The sequence below is a fragment of the Elephas maximus genome, chromosome 1 (genome assembly GCF_024166365.1).
Source record: "Elephas maximus indicus isolate mEleMax1 chromosome 1, mEleMax1 primary haplotype, whole genome shotgun sequence".
Lineage (NCBI taxonomy): Eukaryota > Metazoa > Chordata > Mammalia > Proboscidea > Elephantidae > Elephas > Elephas maximus.
The window spans coordinates 231,052,085-231,073,371 of NC_064819.1; the positions used below are offsets into that span (position 1 = coordinate 231,052,085).

The following is a 21,287-nucleotide window of genomic DNA, read 5'->3' on the forward strand; positions in this document are numbered from 1 at the left end:
CCTCCTCGGTGCCTCTCACAGCCACACCCGGGTGGGACAACCAGGAAACCTGATTTTGTCTGAGCTACACAAGAGACTCTTACAGAGCTGGAGTCAAAGGCTAGGGCCCGTGGGCCACATCTGGCCGCGGGTAAGAACGGGCCTCACGTTTTTAAGTAGTTGGGGGAAAAATCATATAAAAATGTCACTGTCTACAAATGCAGTGTTATTGACACACAGCCATGCCCATTCACTTACGGACCATCTGCAGCTGCTTTCTGCCTACAGGGGTGACAGGAGCTGTGTGGCCTGCAAGTCTCAAATATTTACCACCCAGCCCCTTAAAGAAAAAAAAATTTGCTAACCCATGACGTAAAGCACTGAAAACTACGCCAAATAAAAGCAAGTGGGTGGTTTTCAGTCGCTCTTTGACTGGGAAAAAGATTTAGAAATTAAGATTTGAAGCACTTGTTATCAGGGAAAAAACATTTAATAAACAATTAAAAATAAAGATACATAAAATATTAAAAATACTTTTAACATTATTAACCATATTTAATAAAAAATCTTCTGAAAGTTTTGCTCTAAATCCTCCTTTCTTCTTTTCATAGCTGTTCCAGGATGACTATTTAGAAATCAGAAGCTGCTCCAACTGAGACAGTGACGAAGACTTCGCCCTCCCATCAGCGGAGTGAGTTCACTCTGGAGGCAGATGGGCACCAGGGCAGCCAGCCAGCCCTAAGTGACTGCTGGCACAATCAACCCCTTTCTTCAGTCCTCTGCTTCTACGTCTGGTAGGACCCTTATTTCACCCGGCTCTGCACAACAGACAGAGGTGTGCCCTGCATACATCCACTAGGCACTAGGAGTCCCTGGGTGGTGCACATGGTTAGTGTGCTTGGCTGCTAACCGAAAAGGTGGAGGTTTGCGTTCACCCAGAGCTGCCTCAAAAGAAAGGCCTGGCAATCTACTTCCAAAAACCCTATGGAGCAGTTCTACTCTGACACAAACGGGGCTGCCACGAGTCAAAATCGACTTGATGGCAACTAACAACAACAACATGGTTGTAAGTAGGGGTTACCATGCACCCCGCAAGAATGCTTATAACAGTTTGAATCCTCCTCACAAGAGGGGGAAAAGGATCGACTATAAAAAGAGAAAGGAGCCCTGGTGGCACAGTGGTTAAGGGCTCACCTGCTAACCAAAAGGTCAGTGGTTTGAACCCACCAGTTGCTCCATGGGAGAAAGATGTGGCAGCCTGCTTCCATAAAGATTACAACCTTGGAAACCCTACAGAGGCAGTTCTATTCTGTCCTACATGGTCGTTATGAGTCAGAATCAACTCAATGGCATTTGGGTTTACAAAAAGACGAGAAAGCAGGCAAACCAGGGTAATAGGTTTAGCAAACAAAATTATTCGGCTGTTGCAAAAAATTCTCAATGGTAGCGATCTCTCTCAAGTTTATAGGTACTGACCTGATCAAAAAGCTGCTTCCCAGTAGTATTTGGCTGGATGGCAAACTCCAGCTCTGCATCCATTGTGGTGACCCGGACATTGATCTGGAAGAGACAAGACGAGTCAGACTTGACCCAGTGTTCTTTTCTCTTAGTAACCACGCACACCCACCCACCCACCGACCGTGAACCAGTGAATGAAGCCTCAGTATGGAAACACAGTTTAGATTCATATGTACGGCCTCCTTGCTTTCATAAAGCACGTACACATTGTTATCTGAGCTGTTTTCCTACAAAAATACTTGTACAACAGTTAACGTATTTTCCCATACACTGTCTTGTGGGATCCCAACAGCTGAGCGAAGGAGGCAGGGCTCACACTGCAAAGTAACAGCTCATGGTGAAGGCAAGAACTTTCCAGCCCCTCAATCTGCTTACTTCCTGAGAAGGCATGCTAAACTAGGAAGCAAAAAGAAGAGATAAGGATCTATAAACCAGAAAGTTTACAGCAACTTTAGAAACTACCTAAATAGTGAACAGAGAAATAGGTAAATGACACCTTAAGACAGAAGATTATGTAGCAATTTAAAACGGTAATTACGAAGACAGTGGAAATACGGAAATGGCTTCTAAAATTAAAAATATGACAAACAAAATGGTCCATACTCCTTCAATGCAAATATGTGAGATATATCTGGACAACAGATCAGAGTAAAATGCAAAAAAAGGAAGTGCTTTTTTATTAGGTGGGAAAACACCTGAGGACTCACTTGGTAATGATGGGAGGGCTTTAAAAATGTTTCTAATACTGCCACATAGTTGTTTGTTTCAAAAAACTAAACCAAACTTACTTCAAGATAGTCTTCTAATTTACCACTTGAGAACATCCAGATTTATTTGCATATGAAAAACACTCAAGTCTGGCTACTTTAGCTCAGTCCCAAAGGAAAATGCCACAGCTGCACCAACTGTACAGCTTAAGCAAAGGCTTGCTCCTCTGGCCATTTTTCAAGTAAAAGACCAGACAAACCTGTCTCCTGAGTTTTCCTGACACAGGTTACCTGCAGTCACACCTCCCCGACAGAGGCCCCAGGACCCAGTCCATGCTACGCACACAACCTGAGGAACAAAACTGGTCTTTATGGAATGTTTTTCCCCTGAAACATTCAAAACCTCCAGCTCGTCCTAACGGTTCTCTGACTGAAACAACTAATATAAACAAGGGGGATCCAATTTCCCAGACTTTTAAGAAAAAATTTTCCCCCAATCCCGAATCTACAATTTAAAGAACTGAAATTTTCTAAGAAACAAAGATAGACATTTTAAAGTCTTCGATCTTATTAAAATATAAAAATCTAAGCGTCTTTCATTTCCTTTTAGCAATGATTTACTTAAAAAACAACAACACCAAAATGGCTGTTATGAAGCATAATATAAAGCAAGTATCTCTGTCAACTTTGGTCCCAAGGGTACATATTAGAGATGGGAAAACCAGCCTCAAAGTCAAATGTTCCAGTAACAAGCACAGCTCCAAACTATATACTCGCCAGCCGGCAATGACACAGCACAGGAGCAAAACTAGAGCGGAGCGGGGCCGAGAGAGGCCAAGGCAGGCTATTCTTCCTATACCTGACTGATTCTGAAACTTAACCACCAACTGACTAGGACCACTGCCTCTATGCTGGTTAAGACAAAATACCAGACTCCATGGCACCGGGCTTTATAAATCCTAATCACTTCTAAATTTGAGGGCAATGAGAAAATGCCACCTCCTGGAACCAAAGATGATAATGGACATACATGAGGTGATATCAACCATTTTGTAAACTGATTAACAGGAATTCAGAACAGAGCATTTGAAGTTTCTGAATCAGGTCTGTATGCAATGCATGCAAAGTTCACCCGACCCTTTGAGAAAGCAACTCACCAGTTAAATGAATACTTGTACTGAGGTTGGACAATAACCCAACAGTTAGGTAGGAAGTAAATGTTTTCAAAATTACGTCTAAGGAGAGAGACTGTGTGACCTCTCATCACAAAGACTTCATCTGAGTATCAATATTGCCAACACGAGCCATTTTTCCAAGTTTTAGTTGATCTGGTCTGTCCACAAACGCTTTACATATGCGCGACACAAAAATCGCCAGTCTAAAGATCACTTACGTCGTTCTGGCAGTTCAGTAAACCATAAAATTGGGGCTAGGTACAGGAAGCACAGGAGCCCTGGGGTGCAGCGGTTAAGCACTCGGCTGTTAACCAAAAGGTCTGCGGTTCAAATCCTCAGGAGAAAAGATGTGGTAGTCTGCTTCCGTAAAGATTACAGCCTTAGAGACACTATGGGGCAGTTCTCCTCTGTCCTGTGTGGTCACTATGAGCAGGAATCGACTCAACAGCAATGGGTATAGGAAGTGAAAACAGGCTTCCCACCATGTTCTGTCCACTGGTCTGTCACAAAGATTAATTCTTATTTTAAGAAATGGCTCTAAAATTATAAAATCAAGTTACTTTTAGTCAATATATGTGTATATTATCACAATGCACGCTCTACAGTCTTTACACAGAAGTTGAGATGAGTGCTCACCACGAGACCAAACCAGCAGACCAACGACCACCGTGTCAGTCGGTGACCACCCCGCATTAAGTCAGTGGGCACACACGCTACCTCAGCAGTCATCACCCCACTAGTGTTTCTCACTGGGGTGCTACTACCATTCTGGACAGGAATATTCACTCTGCATGACGATCCCAAGCACTGCAGACTGTTCAACAGCCCTGAGCCCACCTACTACCTGCTGGTGTCCCCAGTCACTGTGACATCTAGAAGTACCCCCACACATTTCCCAATGCTTCCTAAGGGAGAAGGGAGTCCACCTCAGATGAAGGGCCACAGCATGGCACTGTCTCAATCTACAGTGTGCTAAACAGTTCCATGTTTGGAAAGACTACTAAGATTAACTTTCCATAGGCGGTTAAAAGAAACCAGGCTTTGAATATTAAGCAGAAACACCTAAATCCCAACTTCGTGTTAGGTTTCCATGGAAAGCAAGTGAACTCTGCGTAGGTGGATGCAAGCAGGAGGCTTGCATTTGCAATAGCACCATGGAAACACGGTGGGGTTGTACGGTTCTGGTATTCATGCAGATGGTCCCACAAAAACTGGAGGTCCACACACTTAAGCATATCACCACACAAACATAAACCATGTTCAAATGACAGAGAAAGGTATTACCTTGGCAATTCCCTCCAGATCACATACTTTTATCAATGGCAACATACTTATCCATGTGCCTTCGTCATCCAGTGCTGCTATAACAGAAATACCACAAGTGGATGGCTTTAACAAAGAGAAATTTATTTTCTCACAGTCTAGTAGGATATTATCGATGGCACTGGGTTTGGGTAGTAGGATATAAGTCCAAATTCAGGGTGTCAGCTCTAGGGGGAAGGCTTTCTCTCTCTGTTGGCTCTGGAGGAAGGTCCTTGTCATCAATCTTCCCCTGGACTAGGAGCTTCTCCTTGCAGGAACCCCGGGTCCAAAGGACGTGCTCTGCTCCTGGCACTGCTTTCTTGGTGGTTATGAGGTCCCCAATTCTCTGCTTGCTTCCCTTTGTTTTTATCTCTTGTAAGATAAAAGGTAGTGCAGGCCACACCCCAGGAAAATTCCCTTTACATTGGATCGGGGATGTGACCTCAGCAAGGGTGTTACATCCCATCCTAATCCTCTTAACTACAGGCAAGCGTTATGATTTGTAGTGCATAGGAAAATCACAACCACACAATACTGGGCATCACAGTCTAGCCAAGTGGACACATATTTTGGGGGGACTCAATTCAATCCATGAATCCAGGTGTGTGTCTATTTTAAATCTATGCAAAAACAAGCAGTTAATCTCAGGCTTGTGAAAATACTAAAAACCTTTTTAACACTCTGCTTTGTTGGGGGGTGGTGGTTAAAATTTGATTTTAGTCATGTACCCCCCCCCCACACAAGGAACCATGGGGTTGATGGTGTAGATAATGTAATAATTCATGTGTCTCCTCCAAATATTACTCCATTTGAAGCCAAGACACAACTCCATACTAAGTTCTAAAGGATTCAAACCTCAAAGAACCAGACATAACCATACCCTACTATAATCGAAATGTATAAATAAGTTTAGATATGAGGGTTAAGGCACAGCCTAGAGATCAAAAATAATAGGTCTTTCTACAACTATATACTATGTTCAAATTTGAGAACACAAGTCATGAAAACCTAGTATTGCAGATGCCTGAGCCCCTCCAGGAAAATGAAGCTCTAATGAGTATATTCTTCCTACTGACCACACTTAGCAGAAAAGGCTTTCCTCTTCCCTGCCCCAGCGTAGTAGGTGAGTTGGCTTCCAATTTCAGTAGGAGGGGTAAATTTCTGATCTGTTACTAGAATAACAGCATGCGCTCCTGCTTTGCGTTTTTAAAGAGACAAATGTCTAAAAACAAGAACAGGGATGAACTTAATTTTTTTAAAGGGAAACTAACAACCGGCCAATAAAACTTCTTAAATTTAAGAAAAACTGTCCATTTTCTTCTCATGCATGACTTGAGTCCCACAGATAGTGCCAGGCCATGTGACTACAAAATGCATTTATTATTTACTTTCAGAACTTAACGTGTACACCCTTCTTTGCCTTAGTTAATGAATACTTAATCGTAATTCACTCTCTACCCTTCCCACTTATAAATCTACTCTTTAAAAAGTTCTATTTGGAGGCGGAGCCAAGATGGCGGACTAGGCAGACGCTACCTCGGATCCCTCTTACAACAAAGACACGGAAAAACAAGTGAATCGATCACATACATAACAATCTACGAACCCTGAACAACAAACACAGATTTAGAGACGGAGAACGAACTAATACGGGGAAGCAGCGATTGTTTCCAGAGCCTGGAGCCAGCGTACCAGTCAGGTACGGCACAAGCACAGAGACCTGCTCCACCCCCCTGAACTAACCCCGGGAGGGGGACTAGCCGGTTCCACGGGCGGCGTGGGACGCAGCCGTTAGGAGAAGTCCCCGGGAGGCAGTGACTGATCTTGGAGCAGAAAGAGCAGCATCCGAGCCGGGGAACCGTCCCACAGGGATTTGGACTGCACGCAGGTACGCCATAAACACGGAGAGTTGCTCCACCCCCTGAACTAACCCCGGGAAGGTGACCATCCGGGTCGCGCGGGCGGCGTGGGACGCAGCCGGTAGGAGAAGTCCCCGGGAGGCAGCGACTGGTATTGGAGCGGGGAGAACAGCGTTCCAGCCGGGACACTCGGTCGCGGCACAAGCACGGGGAGCTACTCCACCCATCTGAACTAACCCCGGGAGGGGGCCCACCTGGTTCACGGGGGCGGCACGGCCACGCGGCTGGAGGGACGAGAAGTCCCCGGGAGGCAGCGATTGATTTTGGAGTCGAGAGTGCACCGTCCCAGTAGGGGAGCCTTGACGCTGGGCGTGGGGCTGGAAGCGGAGGATCTGACCGTGACTCCAGCGGGCCAGACCCCCCGGGGGCAATCTCCACACAGACAGCACACATAGGCGACGCGCCCGCGGGAATCTCAGATATAATAGTCATTCCAAGCAAGACAAGCAACTCTGGCTATATTCTGAGGTGCTACTCTCCTATCTCTCTGTTCCCTCCCCCACCCTCCCCAGGCGGCTTCATTAACATCTGAATAGCCTGAGCCAGAGGGAGAACTCTGATAGGGATCTGACTGCAGTTTTTTTTTAGCGGATTTTCTGGAAAAACTAGTTTCCCAGTGATGGCTCGGAGACAACAATCCATATCAAACCACTTAAAGAAGCAGACCGTGACAGCTTCTCCAACTCCCCAAACAAAAGAATCAAAATCTTTCCCAAATGAAGATACAATTTTGGAATTATCAGATACAGAATATAAAAAACTAATTTACAGAATGCTTAATGATATCACAAATGAAATTAGGATATCTGCAGAAAAAGCCAAGGAACACACTGATAAAACTGTTGAAGAACTCAAAAAGATTATTCAAGAACATACTGGAAAAATTAATAAGTTGCAAGAATCCATAGAGAGACAACATGTAGAAATCCAAAAGATTAACAATAAAATAACAGAATTAGACAACACACTAGGAAGTCAGAGGAGCAGACTCGAGCAATTAGAATGCAGACTGGGACATCTGGAGGACCAGGGAATCAACACCAACATAGCTGAAAAAAAATCAGATAAAAGAATTAAAAAAAATGAAGAAACCCTAAGAATTATGTGGGACTCTATCAAGAAGGATAACCTGCGGGTGATTGGAGTCCCAGAACAGGGAGGGGGGACAGAAAACACAGAGAAAATAGTTGAAGAACTTCTGACAGAAAACTTCCCTGACATCATGAAAGACGAAAGGATATCTATCCAAGATGCTCATCGAACCCCATTTAAGATTGATCCAAAAAGAAAAACACCAAGACATATTATCATCAAACTCACCAAAACCAAAGATAAACAGAAAATTTTAAAAGCAGCCAGGGAGAAAAGAAAGGTTTCCTTCAAGGGAGAATCAATAAGAATATGTTCTGACTACTCAGCAGAAACCATGCAGGCAAGAAGGGAATGGGACGACATATACAGAACACTGAAGGAGAAAAACTGCCAACCAAGGATCATATATCCAGCAAAACTCTCTCTGAAATATGAAGGCGAAATTAAGATATTTACAGACAAACACAAGTTTAGAGAATTTGCAAAAACCAAACCAAAGCTACAAGAAATACTAAAGGATATTGTTTGGTCAGAGAACCAATAATATCAGATATCAGCACAACACAAGGTCACAAAACAGAACGTCCTGATATCAACTCAAATAGGGAAATCACAAAAACAAACAAATTAAGATTAATTAAAAAAAAAAATACACATAACAGGGAATCATGGAAGTCAATAGGTAAAAGATCACAATAATCAAAAAGAGGGACTAAATACAGGAGGCATTGAACTGCCATATGGAGAGTGATACAAGGCGATATAGAACAATACAAGTTAGGTTTTTACTTAGAAAAATAGGGGTATATAATGAGGTAACCACAAAAAGGTATAACAACTCTATAACTCAAGACAAAAACCAAGAAAAACGTAACGACTCAACTAACATAAAGTCAAACACTATGAAAGTGAGGATCTCACAATTTACTAAGAAAAACGCCTCAGCACAAAAAAGTATGTGGAAAAATGAAATTGTCAACAACACACATAAAAAGGCATCAAAATGACAGCACTAAAAACTTATTTATCTATAATTACCCTGAATGTAAATGGACTAAATGCACCAATAAAGAGACAGAGAGTCACAGACTGGATAAAGAAACACGATCCATCTATATGCTGCCTACAAGAGACACACCTTAGACTTAGAGACACAAACAAACTAAAACTCAAAGGATGGAAAAAAGTATATCAAGCAAACAATAAGCAAAAAAGAAGAGGAGTAGCAATATTAATTTCTGACAAAATAGACTTTAGACTTAAATCCACCACAAAGGATAAAGAAGGACACTATATAATGATAAAAGGTACAATTGATCAGGAAGACATAACCATATTAAATATTTACGCACCCAATGACAGGGCTGCAAGATATATAAATCAAATTTTAACAGAACTGAAAAGCGAGATAGATACCTCCACAATTATAGTAGGAGACTTCAACACACCCCTTTCGGAGAAGGACAGGACATCCAGTAAGAAGCTCAACAGAGACACGGAAGATCTAATTACAACAATCAACCAACTTGACCTCATTGACTTATACAGAACTCTCCACCCAACTGCTGCAAAATATACTTTTTTTTCTAGCGCACATGGAACATTCTCTAGAATAGACCACATATTAGGTCATAAAACAAACCTTTGCAGAGTCCAAAACATCGAAATATTACAAAGCATCTTCTCAGACCACAAGGCAATAAAACTAGAGATCAATAACAGAAGAACGAGGGAAAAGAAATCAAATACTTGGAAAATGAACAATACCCTCCTGAAAAAAGACTGGGTTATAGAAGACATCAAGGAGGGAATAAGGAAATTCATAGAAAGCAACGAGAATGAAAATACTTCCTATCAAAACCTCTGGGACACAGCAAAAGCAGTGCTCAGAGGTCAATTTATATCAATAAATGCACACATACAAAAAGAAGAAAGAGCCAAAATCAGAGAACTGTCCCTACAACTTGAACAAATAGAAAGTGAGCAACAAAAGAATCCATCAGGCACCAGAAGAAAACAAATAATAAAAATTAGAGCTGAACTAAATGAATTAGAGAACAGAAAAACAATTGAAAGAATTAACAAAGCCAAAAGCTGGTTCTTTGAAAAAATTAACAAAATTGATAAACCATTGGCTAGACTGACTAAAGAAATACAGGAAAGGAAACAAATAACCCGAATAAGAAATGAGAAGGACCACATCACAACAGAACCAAATGAAATTAAAAGAATCATTTCAGATTATTATGAAAAATTGTACTCTAACAAATTTGAAAACCTAGAAGAAATGGATGAATTCCTTGAAAAACACTACCTACCTAAACTAACACATTCAGAAGCAGAACAACTAAATAGACCCATAACAAAAAAAGAGATTGAAACGGTAATCAAAAAACTCCCAACAAAAAAAAGTCCTGGCCCGGACGGCTTCACTGCAGAGTTCTACCAAATTTTCAGAGAAGAGTTAACACCACTACTACTAAAGGTATTCCAAAGCATAGAAAATGACGGAATACTACCCAACTCATTCTATGAAGCCACCATCTCCCTGATACCAAAACCAGGTAAAGACATTACAAAAAAAGAAAATTATAGACCTATATCCCTCATGAACATTGATGCAAAAATCCTCAACAAAATTCTAGCCAATAGAATCCAACAACACATCAAAAAAATAATTCACCCTGATCAAGTGGGATTTATACCAGGTATGCAAGGCTGGTTTAATATCAGAAAAACCATTAATGTAATCCATCACATAAATAAAATAAAAGACAAAAACCACATGATCTTATCAATTGATGCAGAAAAGGCATTTGACAAAGTCCAACACCCATTTATGATAAAAACTCTTACCAAAATAGGAATTGAAGGAAAATTCCTCAACATAATAAAGGGCATCTATGCAAAGCCAACGGCCAATATCACTCTAAATGGAGAGAACCTGAAAGCATTTCCCTTGAGAACGGGAACCAGACAAGGATGCCCTTTATCACCGCTCTTATTCAACATCGTGTTGGAAGTCTTAGCCAGGGCAATCAGGCTAGACAAAGAAATAAAAGGTATCCGGATTGGCAAGGAAGAAGTAAAGTTATCACTATTTGCAGATGACATGATTATATACACAGAAAACCCTAAGGAATCCTCCAGAAAACTACTGAAACTAATAGAAGAGTTTGGCAGAGTCTCAGGTTATAAAATAAACATACAAAAATCACTTGGATTCCTCTACATCAACAAAAAGAACACCGAAGAGGAAATAACCAAATCAATACCATTCACAGTAGCCCCCAAGAAGATAAGATACTTAGGAATAAATCTTACCAAGGATGTAAAAGACCTATACAAAGAAAACTACAAAGCTCTACTACAAGAAATTCAAAAGGACATACTTAAGTGGAAAAACATACCTTGCTCATGGATAGGAAGACTTAACATAGTAAAAATGTCTATTCTACCAAAAGCCATCTATACATTTAACGCACTTCCGATCCAAATTCCAATGTCATATTTTAAGGGGATAGAGAAACAAATCACCAATTTCATATGGAAGGGAAAGAAGCCCCGGATAAGCAAAGCACTACTGAAAAAGAAGAAGAAAGTGGGAGGCCTCACCTTACCTGACTTCAGAACCTATTATACAGCCACAGTAGTCAAAACAGCCTGGTATTGGTACAACAACAGACACATAGACCAATGGAACAGAATTGAGAACCCAGACATAGATCCATCCACATATGAGCAGCTGATATTTGACAAAGGACCAGTGTCAATTAACTGGGGAAAAGACAGCCTTTTTAACAAATGGTGCTGGCATAACTGGATATCCATTTGCAAAAAAATGAAACAGGACCCATACCTCACACCATGCACAAAAACTAACTCCAAGTGGATCAAAGACCTAAACATAAAGACTAAAACGATAAAGATCATGGAAGAAAAAATTGGGACAACCCTAGGAGCCCTAATACAAGGTATAAACAGAATACAAAACATTACCAAAAATGATGAAGAGAAACCCGATAACTGGGAGCTCCTAAAAATCAAACACCTATGCTCATCTAAAGACTTCACCAAAAGAGTAAAAAGACCACCTACAGATTGGGAAAGAATTTTCAGCTATGACATCTCCGACCAGCGCCTGATCTCTAAAATCTACATGATTCTGTCAAAACTCAACCACAAAAAGACAAACAACCCAATCAAGAAGTGGGCAAAGGATATGAACACACATTTCTCTAAAGAAGATATTCAGGCAGCCAACAGATACATGAGAAAATGCTCTCGATCATTAGCCATTAGAGAAATGCAAATTAAAACTACGATGAGATTCCATCTCACACCAGCAAGGCTGGCATTAATCCAAAAAACACAAAATAATAAATGTTGGAGAGGCTGCGGAGAGATTGGAACTCTCATACACTGCTGGTGGGAATGTAAAATGGTACAACCACTTTGGAAATCTATCTGGCGTTATCTTAAACAGTTAGAAATAGAACTACCATACAACCCAGAAATCCCACTCCTCGGAATATACCCTAGAGATACAAGAGCCTTCATACAAACAGATATATGCACACCCATGTTTATTGCAGCTCTGTTTACAATAGCAAAAAGTTGGAAGCAACCAAGGTGTCCATCAACGGATGAATGGGTAAATAAATTGTGGTATATTCACACAATGGAATACTACGCATCGATAAAGAACAGTGACGAATCTCTGAAACATTTCATAACATGGAGGAACCTGGAAGGCATTATGCTGAGCGAAATGAGTCAGAGGCAAAAGGACAAATATTGTATAAGACCACTATTATAAGATCTTGAGAAATAGTAAACCTGAGAAGAACACATACTTTTGTGGTTACGAGGGGCGGAGGGAGGGAGGGTGGGAGAGGGTTTTTTTATTGATTAATCAGTAGATAAGAACTGCTTTAGGTGAAGGGAAAGACAACACTCAATACATGGAAGTCAGCTCAATTGGACTGGACCAAAAGCAAAGAAGTTTCCGGGATAAAATGAATGCTTCAAAGCTCAGCGGAGCAAGCGCGGGGGTCTGGGGAACATGGTTTGCGGGGACTTCTAAGTCAATTGGCAAAATAATTCTATTATGAAATCATTCTGCATCCCACTTTGAAATGTGGCGTCTGGGGTCTTAAATGCTAACAAGCAGCCATCTAAGATGCAGCAATTGGTCTCAACCCACCTGGAGCAAAGGAAAATGAAGAACACCAAGCCCACATGACAACTAAGAGCCCAAGAGACAGAAAGGGCCACATGAACCAGAGACCTACATCATCCTGAGACCAGAAGAACTAGTTGGTGCCCGGCCACAATCGATGACTGCCCTGACAGGGAGCTCAGCAGAGGACCCCTGAGGGAGCAGGAGAGCAGTGGGATGCAGACCCCAAATTCTCATAAGAAGACCAAACTTAATGGTCTGACTGAGACTGGAGGAATCCCGGCGGTCATGCTCTCCAGACCTTCTGTTGACACAGGACAGGAACCATCCCTGAAGACAACTCATCAGACATGAAAGGGACTGGTCAGCGGGTGGGAGAGAGACGCTGATGAAGAGTGAGCTAATTATATCAGGTGTACACTTGAGATTGTGTTGGCAACTCTTGTCTGGAGGGGGGATGGGAGGATAGAGAGAGAGGGAAGCCAGCAAAATTGTCAAGAAAGGAGAGACTGAAAGGGCTGACTCAAGACGGGGAGAGTAAGTGGGAGTAGGGAGTGAGATGTATGTAAACTTATATGTGACAGACTGATTGGATTTGTAAACGTTCACTTGAAGCTTAATAAAAGTTATTATAAAAAAAAAAAAAAAAAAAAAAAGTTCTATTTGTGGTTTAGCCCAGCTCAGACCCATCATACTACACACTGATGAACCATAAATGCTTTTTCTTCATGTGTCACATGGCCACAGACAACAAGCCCACACAGCGAACCACCACCTGACATGCCTTTGGAATTCAATCTGAAAGTATCAATTAAACACCTACTTTTTTTTTTTAGGCACACTGGGACAAGTACCTAGGTGGAGCAACAGTTTGCACTCGGTTGCTAACTGAAAAGTTGGCGGTTTGAACCCACCCAGAAGCACTGAGGAAAAAAGGCCTGGTGACCTAGTTTCATAAAAATTACAGCCCCTCCCCCCCCCAAAACCCTATGGAGCAATTCTACTCTGTAACATATAAGGTCGTCATGAGTCAGAATCGACTCAACGGCAGTGGGTTTGGGTTTTTTTGTTTGTTTTGTACACTGGGTGCTATGGCAGACACTGTGGACTGAGAGAACTAGGCCTCCAATGTCCTCAAGCTGCTTACAACTTAACAAATATCTATGTGCCTCTGATAACTACCACACCCCTATCATCAGGGTCCCGAAATGTGGCTCATCCTTAGAATCGGCCACAGAAGCTTTTAAAAAGCCCAAGTTTCTGAGCCTTAGCCCAGCACCTGTTTTTTTTTTTTTTTTTTTAAGCTATTTAAGTGATACGTGGAGTGGCACCCTTTGGGCATCACTGCAATAGTGGGAGGAGTTGGGAGGCCTGGGTTCGAGAGCCAGCTCTGTCATCAACTGAGGACCCCAAGCAGAGCACTATCTCCCACTAGGTCTCAGTCATCTTTATTTGCACAGAGGGTTGATCAGATGGCCCAAGGTCCCTTCCAGCTCTGAGATGCTAGGTCTGTGGTCTGAGGGGCTGTAGTCCAGGTATGATGCTGCGAGTGCCATCAGAAGAGGGGACGGGGTCCTTCTTCCTTAGGTGAATGCGAGTGGACCGAGTGGGGTAATTTAATGAATGTTCCCGGACCACTAGTACAAAAATAACTAGCTATGGTACTGTGAAGAGCCGGCTAGTAGGCCGTGTTCCTGGACAAAAGGGCTCACATCTATTTTCACAGTCCCACGAGAGGAAGCGGGTCCAGTCTGACACGCAACAGTAAAGGTTTATTAGCTCCACGCAACTGGCATCTCTTGTCAAATACGAAAGAAAATTAAAGGTGTTCCACACCAGTCCGGTTTTCTGATAAACTCAGTAACAATTTATCTTATTAAAATAAAAGCTGCTTCCAAAATAAACCCAATGTCCCCTTTCTCACTTCCTCAGCAACTCAGCAACCATTAACACATATCAAGTGTGACCGCAGGGTGGGTGGTGGTGGACAGGAAATACGCTGGCCTGGGTACCCAGTCCAACCCCTGCCCTCCCGCTCGTCCAGAAGTAAACTGAAGTAACTGGAAATAACTTTTATCTGTAAGAGAACTTCCAGCTCTAGCATCCTACAACTTAAAAATTATCGTGAGTGATTTCTGCTACCATTCCAAACCAGTGGCTGTAGAGTTCTCTGGAAAATTACTTGACCTTTAAAGAGAGAGGAGAAAAAAAGGTGAAATGTGATGGGAGAGGGAGGGCAGTGTTTTGAGGTCAAATACACTGACAGTGGTGAAGTTAGGGTTTTCTGTTTCCTTCCTTTTTTTTCTAACTGAAAGGCTTTGAGTGTCTTTGCTATGTGAATGCACGTTGCAAAATCCCAGGACGCTGCCACAGTCTAGAGGTTTCCCACATTGTTCCGCCCTGAGTTTTTCCCATGGAGCATCCCAAAGGGCCAGTATTTTTCAGAAAATCCTTTGGAAAACATGATTTCTTTATCTTCCCAGTTTAATGAAACCATCGCCACTTCATTACTTCTTTTCTCCCCTTCCGTAGGTGCTGAGGAAACCCTGATGGTGCAGTAGTTAAGAGCTCTGGCTGCTAACCAAAAGGTCAGCAGTTCGAATTTACCAGGCACTCCCTGGAAACCCTGTGGGGCAGTTCTACTCTGTCCTATAGGGTCACTATGAGTTGGAATCCACTGGAATCGACTCGATGGCAGTGGGTTTGGTTTTGGTAAATGCTAAATTTAGAAATATTAGAAGGGGGATTATTTTCCCACCCAAGCCATGAGGTATGAACTTTAGTTACAATGACAACAAAATGTTATCTAAAATACCTTCCTAGTGTCTGAGAAATGTAAAGAAAAAAAAAAAAAAAACTGAGCTAGACAATGAAATGCTAGATTTTACTTCTAGGCCAGGTGTGATTGCTTAATTTTGGCTATGTCAAATGTCCTCCCAGTTCTTTCCCTGACTTTGGTAAATAAATCTCTTCTGCAATTTTTCCTCCGCAGAGTGTGTGTTTCCTCCTTAACACTTTAAACTCGGTGTAAGATGACCTCTCCGATCACAGGCACTTCTCAACAGAATAAATGTAAACTAAGGAAAGCACAGCAGAGGAAGGGAAAGTCCAAGACGGAGTCCTCCAGAGACTTCACGTGGCAGACGTGAGACCGCTGAAGAACCACACTAAAGCTACACAGAGCAAGTAATCAATACGACACTCAGAGATGGAAATGGCAAGCAACCATCTAAGTCTTCCAAGACAAATCTGCCAGATTTAATTTTAGTGGCCAGAACTTTCTAAAAGAACACTGCGGGGGGGGGGGGGTAGTGATTTTCTTCTGTACTGAACAATCAGGAAAACCATTTAAAATAGAAAAGGAAATTCAAACAGTAACATCTGCATGTCTGAATTTCAGGCAGTGGATTCTCGGTGATAACAGATTAATCCTTATATTACCACACCTGCCTTCACTCAAAAGTTAGTGTGAGTAGAACTATCCAGCCTCCACCAAGACTGCACTGAAAGTCAACCTTCTGTAATCTTGTAAAATGTCAGTGCTGTTTTCAACATTCCAGCCCTCTTCCAAAAGGTGCCACTTCAGCGACTTCTAACAGCTTTCAAATATTCGGATAAGACCTTTCAAATACTTAGAAAGGCTCTGATTCGAAGTAGATACAGTAAACTTTCTCCCACAAATGAGGGAAGAAAAGTATGACGAGGAAAAATTCTCATGATTGATAATAAATGAATTATAAAAGCGTTCTTGGAGCTGTTTTTGTTCACTTACTTGAATAATTATAGCAACAATCTCATATTTTGATTTTCATGCTGAGTCATGTATTTTCATAACAGCTTTACTGAGATATAATTATATACCATAAAATTTTCCCATTTAGAGTGTACAATTCAGTGGGTTTTAGACAACACCACTACCTCATTTTAGAACATTTCATCACCCAAAAAAGAAACCCGTCCCTATCAGCAGTTACTCCCCGCCCCTCCTTCTCCCCAAGTCCTCGGGCAACCACTCATCTACTTTCTGTCTCTATAGATTGCCTGTGAGTCAGGACTGAGTCCACGGCACTGGGACTGGTTAGATAATAGCAAACAAACAAACCAACCAATCCTGTTACCTTCCAGTGGATTCTGACTCATGCTGACCCTACAGGACAGAGCAGAACTGCCCCACAGGGTTTCCAAGGAGCAGCTGGTGGATTCAAACTGCTGACCTTTTGGTTAGCAGCCATAGCAATTAACCACTGTGCCACCACCAGGGCTTCCACATATATTCTAGATATTTTATGTAAATGGGATCATATACTATGTGGCTTTTTGTGCCTGGCTTCCATCACTTAGCGTAATATTTTCAAGGTTCATCCATGTTGCAGTATGTATCAGTACTTCCTCACTTTTTTCTCACCAAGTAATATTCCATTGTATGGACATACCACATCTTGGCATTGGTTGATGGACCTCTGGATTGAATATTGTATTTATTAACTTGTTCTGTGTAGCTTTAGTGTTCTTCAGCTGTCTCATGTCTGCCACGTCGTGAAACTAGACTATCTATGATCATCAAATTGATGATAAAAAATCTTTAGGAGAAAACCAAGAGAAAAACAAAGTTATGTTTTAACAACTAAAATTCAATTTGAAATTTACTGTTTTTGTTTTATGCTCTAAATGAAAATAATCTACATTCTCAGGAAGAAGGTACCCAGTACCAACTGCCATCGATTCATGGCTACCCCACGTACGTTACAGTAGAACTGTGCTCCAAAGGGTAGTTCAGTGGCTAAGACCCTTTGGAAGGAGATTGTCAGGCTTTTTCAGAAAGCAGGTTACCTACTGCCAAACAAACTGCCATAAACACAGCAGAAAACACACACTCTCTCTCTCTCTCTCTCCCCTGAGGCTGGAAGGGATCTGAGCTGTCATAGACTCCAGAGCCTCACACAGGAGAGAACGGCAGCCAGTGAGCTCCCGTCCCAGTGGCGGTGAGAACCAGCCTTCCAACCAGAGTTCTTGCTCCCATTTTCCATTCTTTCCCTAGATTCCAAACAGGGCCTTTGTCTTCTGTTCCATGTTTAACCCCAATCCTACAGGGCACACCACAGTCAGCACTCAACTTAATTACCAAAAAAACACTGTTTTTAAACTGAACCTTTCTATTTCAGACTCTCTTGGATCAAGGTAAGCCCCTCCAGAGCCCTGGGTACTGCTGCCCAGGAAGTGTGGCAACACCAGACCTGTTATGACAGAAGGAAGCCGGCCAACATCCCGTACAAACTGGTGGAGAAACGAGGTGGCGGCACCTTCCATGGCCCCGCGGTGCCCTCTTCTAAGACAATGGTTCTCAAACCTGAACCCACAGAAGAATCACCAGGAGAGCTGCCTAAAACAGGTTCCCGGGCCCCAGACCCACATTCTGATTCAGTAGGGTTAGGTGGGCCTTAAATTTCTCTCCTACAAGCTGACAGGGGACGCCGATGCTGCCAGGCTGAGGCCTGCACTTCGAGAACCGCTGCTCTACGGGAACTAGGCTTTCATCATGAAAATGCAAAGGCCACAACTCCTCTTGGCAACATTTATGTACTTCCGGCTCCTGTGCATGGCCCCTTCTGTGAGCAGCTCTTCACTAGGACTCCATGCAGTAACAGAACCACACAGGCAGGGACCAGCTCTCCCGAATGAACCGCTCCATCGCAACAGAGCGGTCCCCATTGTCAGCCTCTCTCTGGATCCTGATCTCCCTCTCATCTTTGAGAAAGATAAATATCACTGTCTCCACGAACGGTACTCCAGCTCCGCACACAACAGCATCAACTGTAGAAAGAATGGACACAAACAAGCAAGGGTCACAGCTCACAAATGCTGGCTAACAAATAACCAATCTCTGTCACACATCACCATTAACTGTGCAAACTTCCTTGAGCTTAGTGGAAAAATTCAGACGTAAATTCAGCCAATAAGGCAAAGCTGGAACGCCCCAAAGGCAAGCGGGTTTTTTATTTTTAATAAGTATATGGTTAGACATGTCCAAAGGAGCCCTGGTGGTACAGTGGTTAAGCCCTCAGCCGCTAACCGAAAGGTCAGTGGTTCGAACTTCCAATCTGCTCGGCAGGAGAACTATGTGGCAATCTGCTTCTAGGAAACCCTATGGGGCAGTTCTACTCCGTCCCACAGGGTCACTATGAGTCAGAATTGACTTGATGGCACAAAACGACAACAGAAGTGTCCAACTTTTATTTGAGAAAGGCAGCCTCGAAACCACCCTTTTGCACGCCACCCTTTTAAGGACAGAGGCCAAAATAAAAACTGCTACATCAGTATGGGAAGGTATTTAGCCAAATATCAAAACATGACTGCATGGAGAGAAGACAAGTAGAATGGAAACATGGACCTTAAAACAAGATTTTTCATTAAATGGAGTAAAAAAAGTATGTATTAGTTACAGGAGAAAACTTTATTAACCTGATACTGTAACTTGTCATAGGAGTCCCTGGGTGGTGTCAACAGTTAACACATTCATCTGCTAACTGAAAGGTTGGCAGTTCAGGTCTATCTAGAAGCGTCTCAGAAGAAAGGTCTGGCAATTTATGTCCAGGTGTATTTACACTGGTATCTCCATCTTCTCAAGAAGTCTGGTGTGAAGAGCTGGTGTTTAACTACGTATCCCTGGAAAGTCTAACGTTAGCCCAACCTCCCTTTGGGTCCATAGTGACACATGGCTGCTGCTGCTGCTGTTGGTTGTAACATTTTAGAGAGGGACTGCTGCTTTCTGACCCTTGACGACAACAACCAGTTGCTGTCTAGTTTACTGTGACTCATGGTGACCCCATGTGTGTCCACAGGATTTTCAGTAGCTGACTTTTTGGACCTTACTAATAAAATAACCCTGAGGCAAACCAATTTATTGCAAAAAGGTTTATTGCTATTTGTTTCTTTCAAGCTCCTCTGTATTTTAAAATTAAACAACACCCAATCATCATTTTATATTGTGTAAAGGTGAAGAAATTTGCTTTGACTGTTGAGGTTTAGGAAAATTTTCAGATGCCAAAAAAAAAAAAAAGTGGCAGTTTAGTTCCACAAATTTTGTAAAAAGGATGTGGAATTATTTTGCTGTGGTTAACTGCCGTTGAGTTGATTCCAACTCATGGCAACCCCACGTGTGCAGAAGAGAACTGCAACTTCATACGTAAGGTTTTCAAGGCTGTAATCTTGACAGAAGAGGAGCCCTTGTGGCTCAGCAGTTAAGCACTTGGCCACTAATCAAAAGATCGGGGGTTCGAACCCACCAGCTGCTCCTTGGGAAACAGAAGTAGCAATCTGCTTCCGTAAATATGTATACTCTGTCCTATACGGTAGCTATGAGCTGGAATCAACTCGATGGCAATGGGTTATCTTTACCAATGGAGATCACCAGGCCTTACTTCCACGGTGCATCTGGGTGCGGGTCAGAAATGCCAACCTTTCAGTTAGTAGTTTAGTGCATAAGCAGCTGCACCACCCATTAATGATAATAAAAATGGTCATGGGATTCAATATAACTTCAACGCATCATCTTGTTGTTAACACAACAAACCAGCAAAGACAGATGGGTAGGATAGATACAAACTGATAAACCAGCTTTCATATAATTATTCAATACTCAGGATATAAACTGGTCTTTTATTGCCCAAGTAGTAAAAACCAAGAGGAAAAAAAAAAAAAAAACATTGCCGTTGAGTCTATTCTGACACATAGTGACCCTACAGGACAGATGAGAACTGGCCCATAGGGCTTCCTAGGCCATAATCTTCAGGGAAGTAGATTGCCAAGTCTTTGCTCCCATGGAGTGGCTGGTGAGTTTGAACCACCAACCGTTTGGTTAGCGGCCAAGTGCTTAACCCCTGCACCACCGGGGCTCCTTGCCTAAGTGATAACCAAACCAAACTCGTTGCCGTTGAGTCCATCCCTACTCAGGGGGGCCCTGTAGGACAGAGTAGAGCTGCCCATACAGTTTCCAAGGAGTGCCTGGTGGATTCGAACTGCTGGCCTTTTGCCTAAATGACAGGAATAACAAAATCATCAAATGTTAGAGCTGACAGGGCACGCTAGTCACAACATCTGACGGCCATCATATAACGCCCCTGCAGAGTTCAAAGTGCTGGCCTGGAGCTCTCAGTTATTCCTAGAATCCCACAGAGGGGCGGTGTCGTTATTCCCAGGAACATAAGGTACTAAAAGTCACTGAGGAACAGGAATGGCGGTTTTAGGTGCTCTCGGGTCTCCTGGTGCCCAGCACCTAGCTCCAGACACTCAGTCCCCTGTGATGGTTTGTGGTTGTTTCCCCAGCAGTTAAACCACCCTGGAAAACTCAGACTCAGCTATATATGGGTTAATGCTGACAGTTAATGAAATGACTGTAAATGTCCTCTATCAAGAA

At 42.5% G+C, this 21,287-nt stretch overlaps 1 protein-coding gene across 2 annotated transcripts in view; it reads right to left on the bottom strand.

Moving 5' to 3' along the window:
- The window catches only part of EZR (ezrin), a 71,637-nt gene that overhangs the window by 34,173 nt on the left and 16,177 nt on the right, over positions 1 to 21,287 (bottom strand). Inside the window, exon 2 of one of the 2 annotated variants that reach the window (XM_049904726.1) lies at positions 1,456 to 1,539. In XM_049904726.1, the coding sequence (XP_049760683.1) occupies positions 1,456 to 1,539 (84 nt within the window). Of the gene's footprint in view, positions 1 to 1,455; positions 1,540 to 21,287 lie in introns of those variants that run through there. The other variant, XM_049904736.1, reaches the window with a different exon arrangement.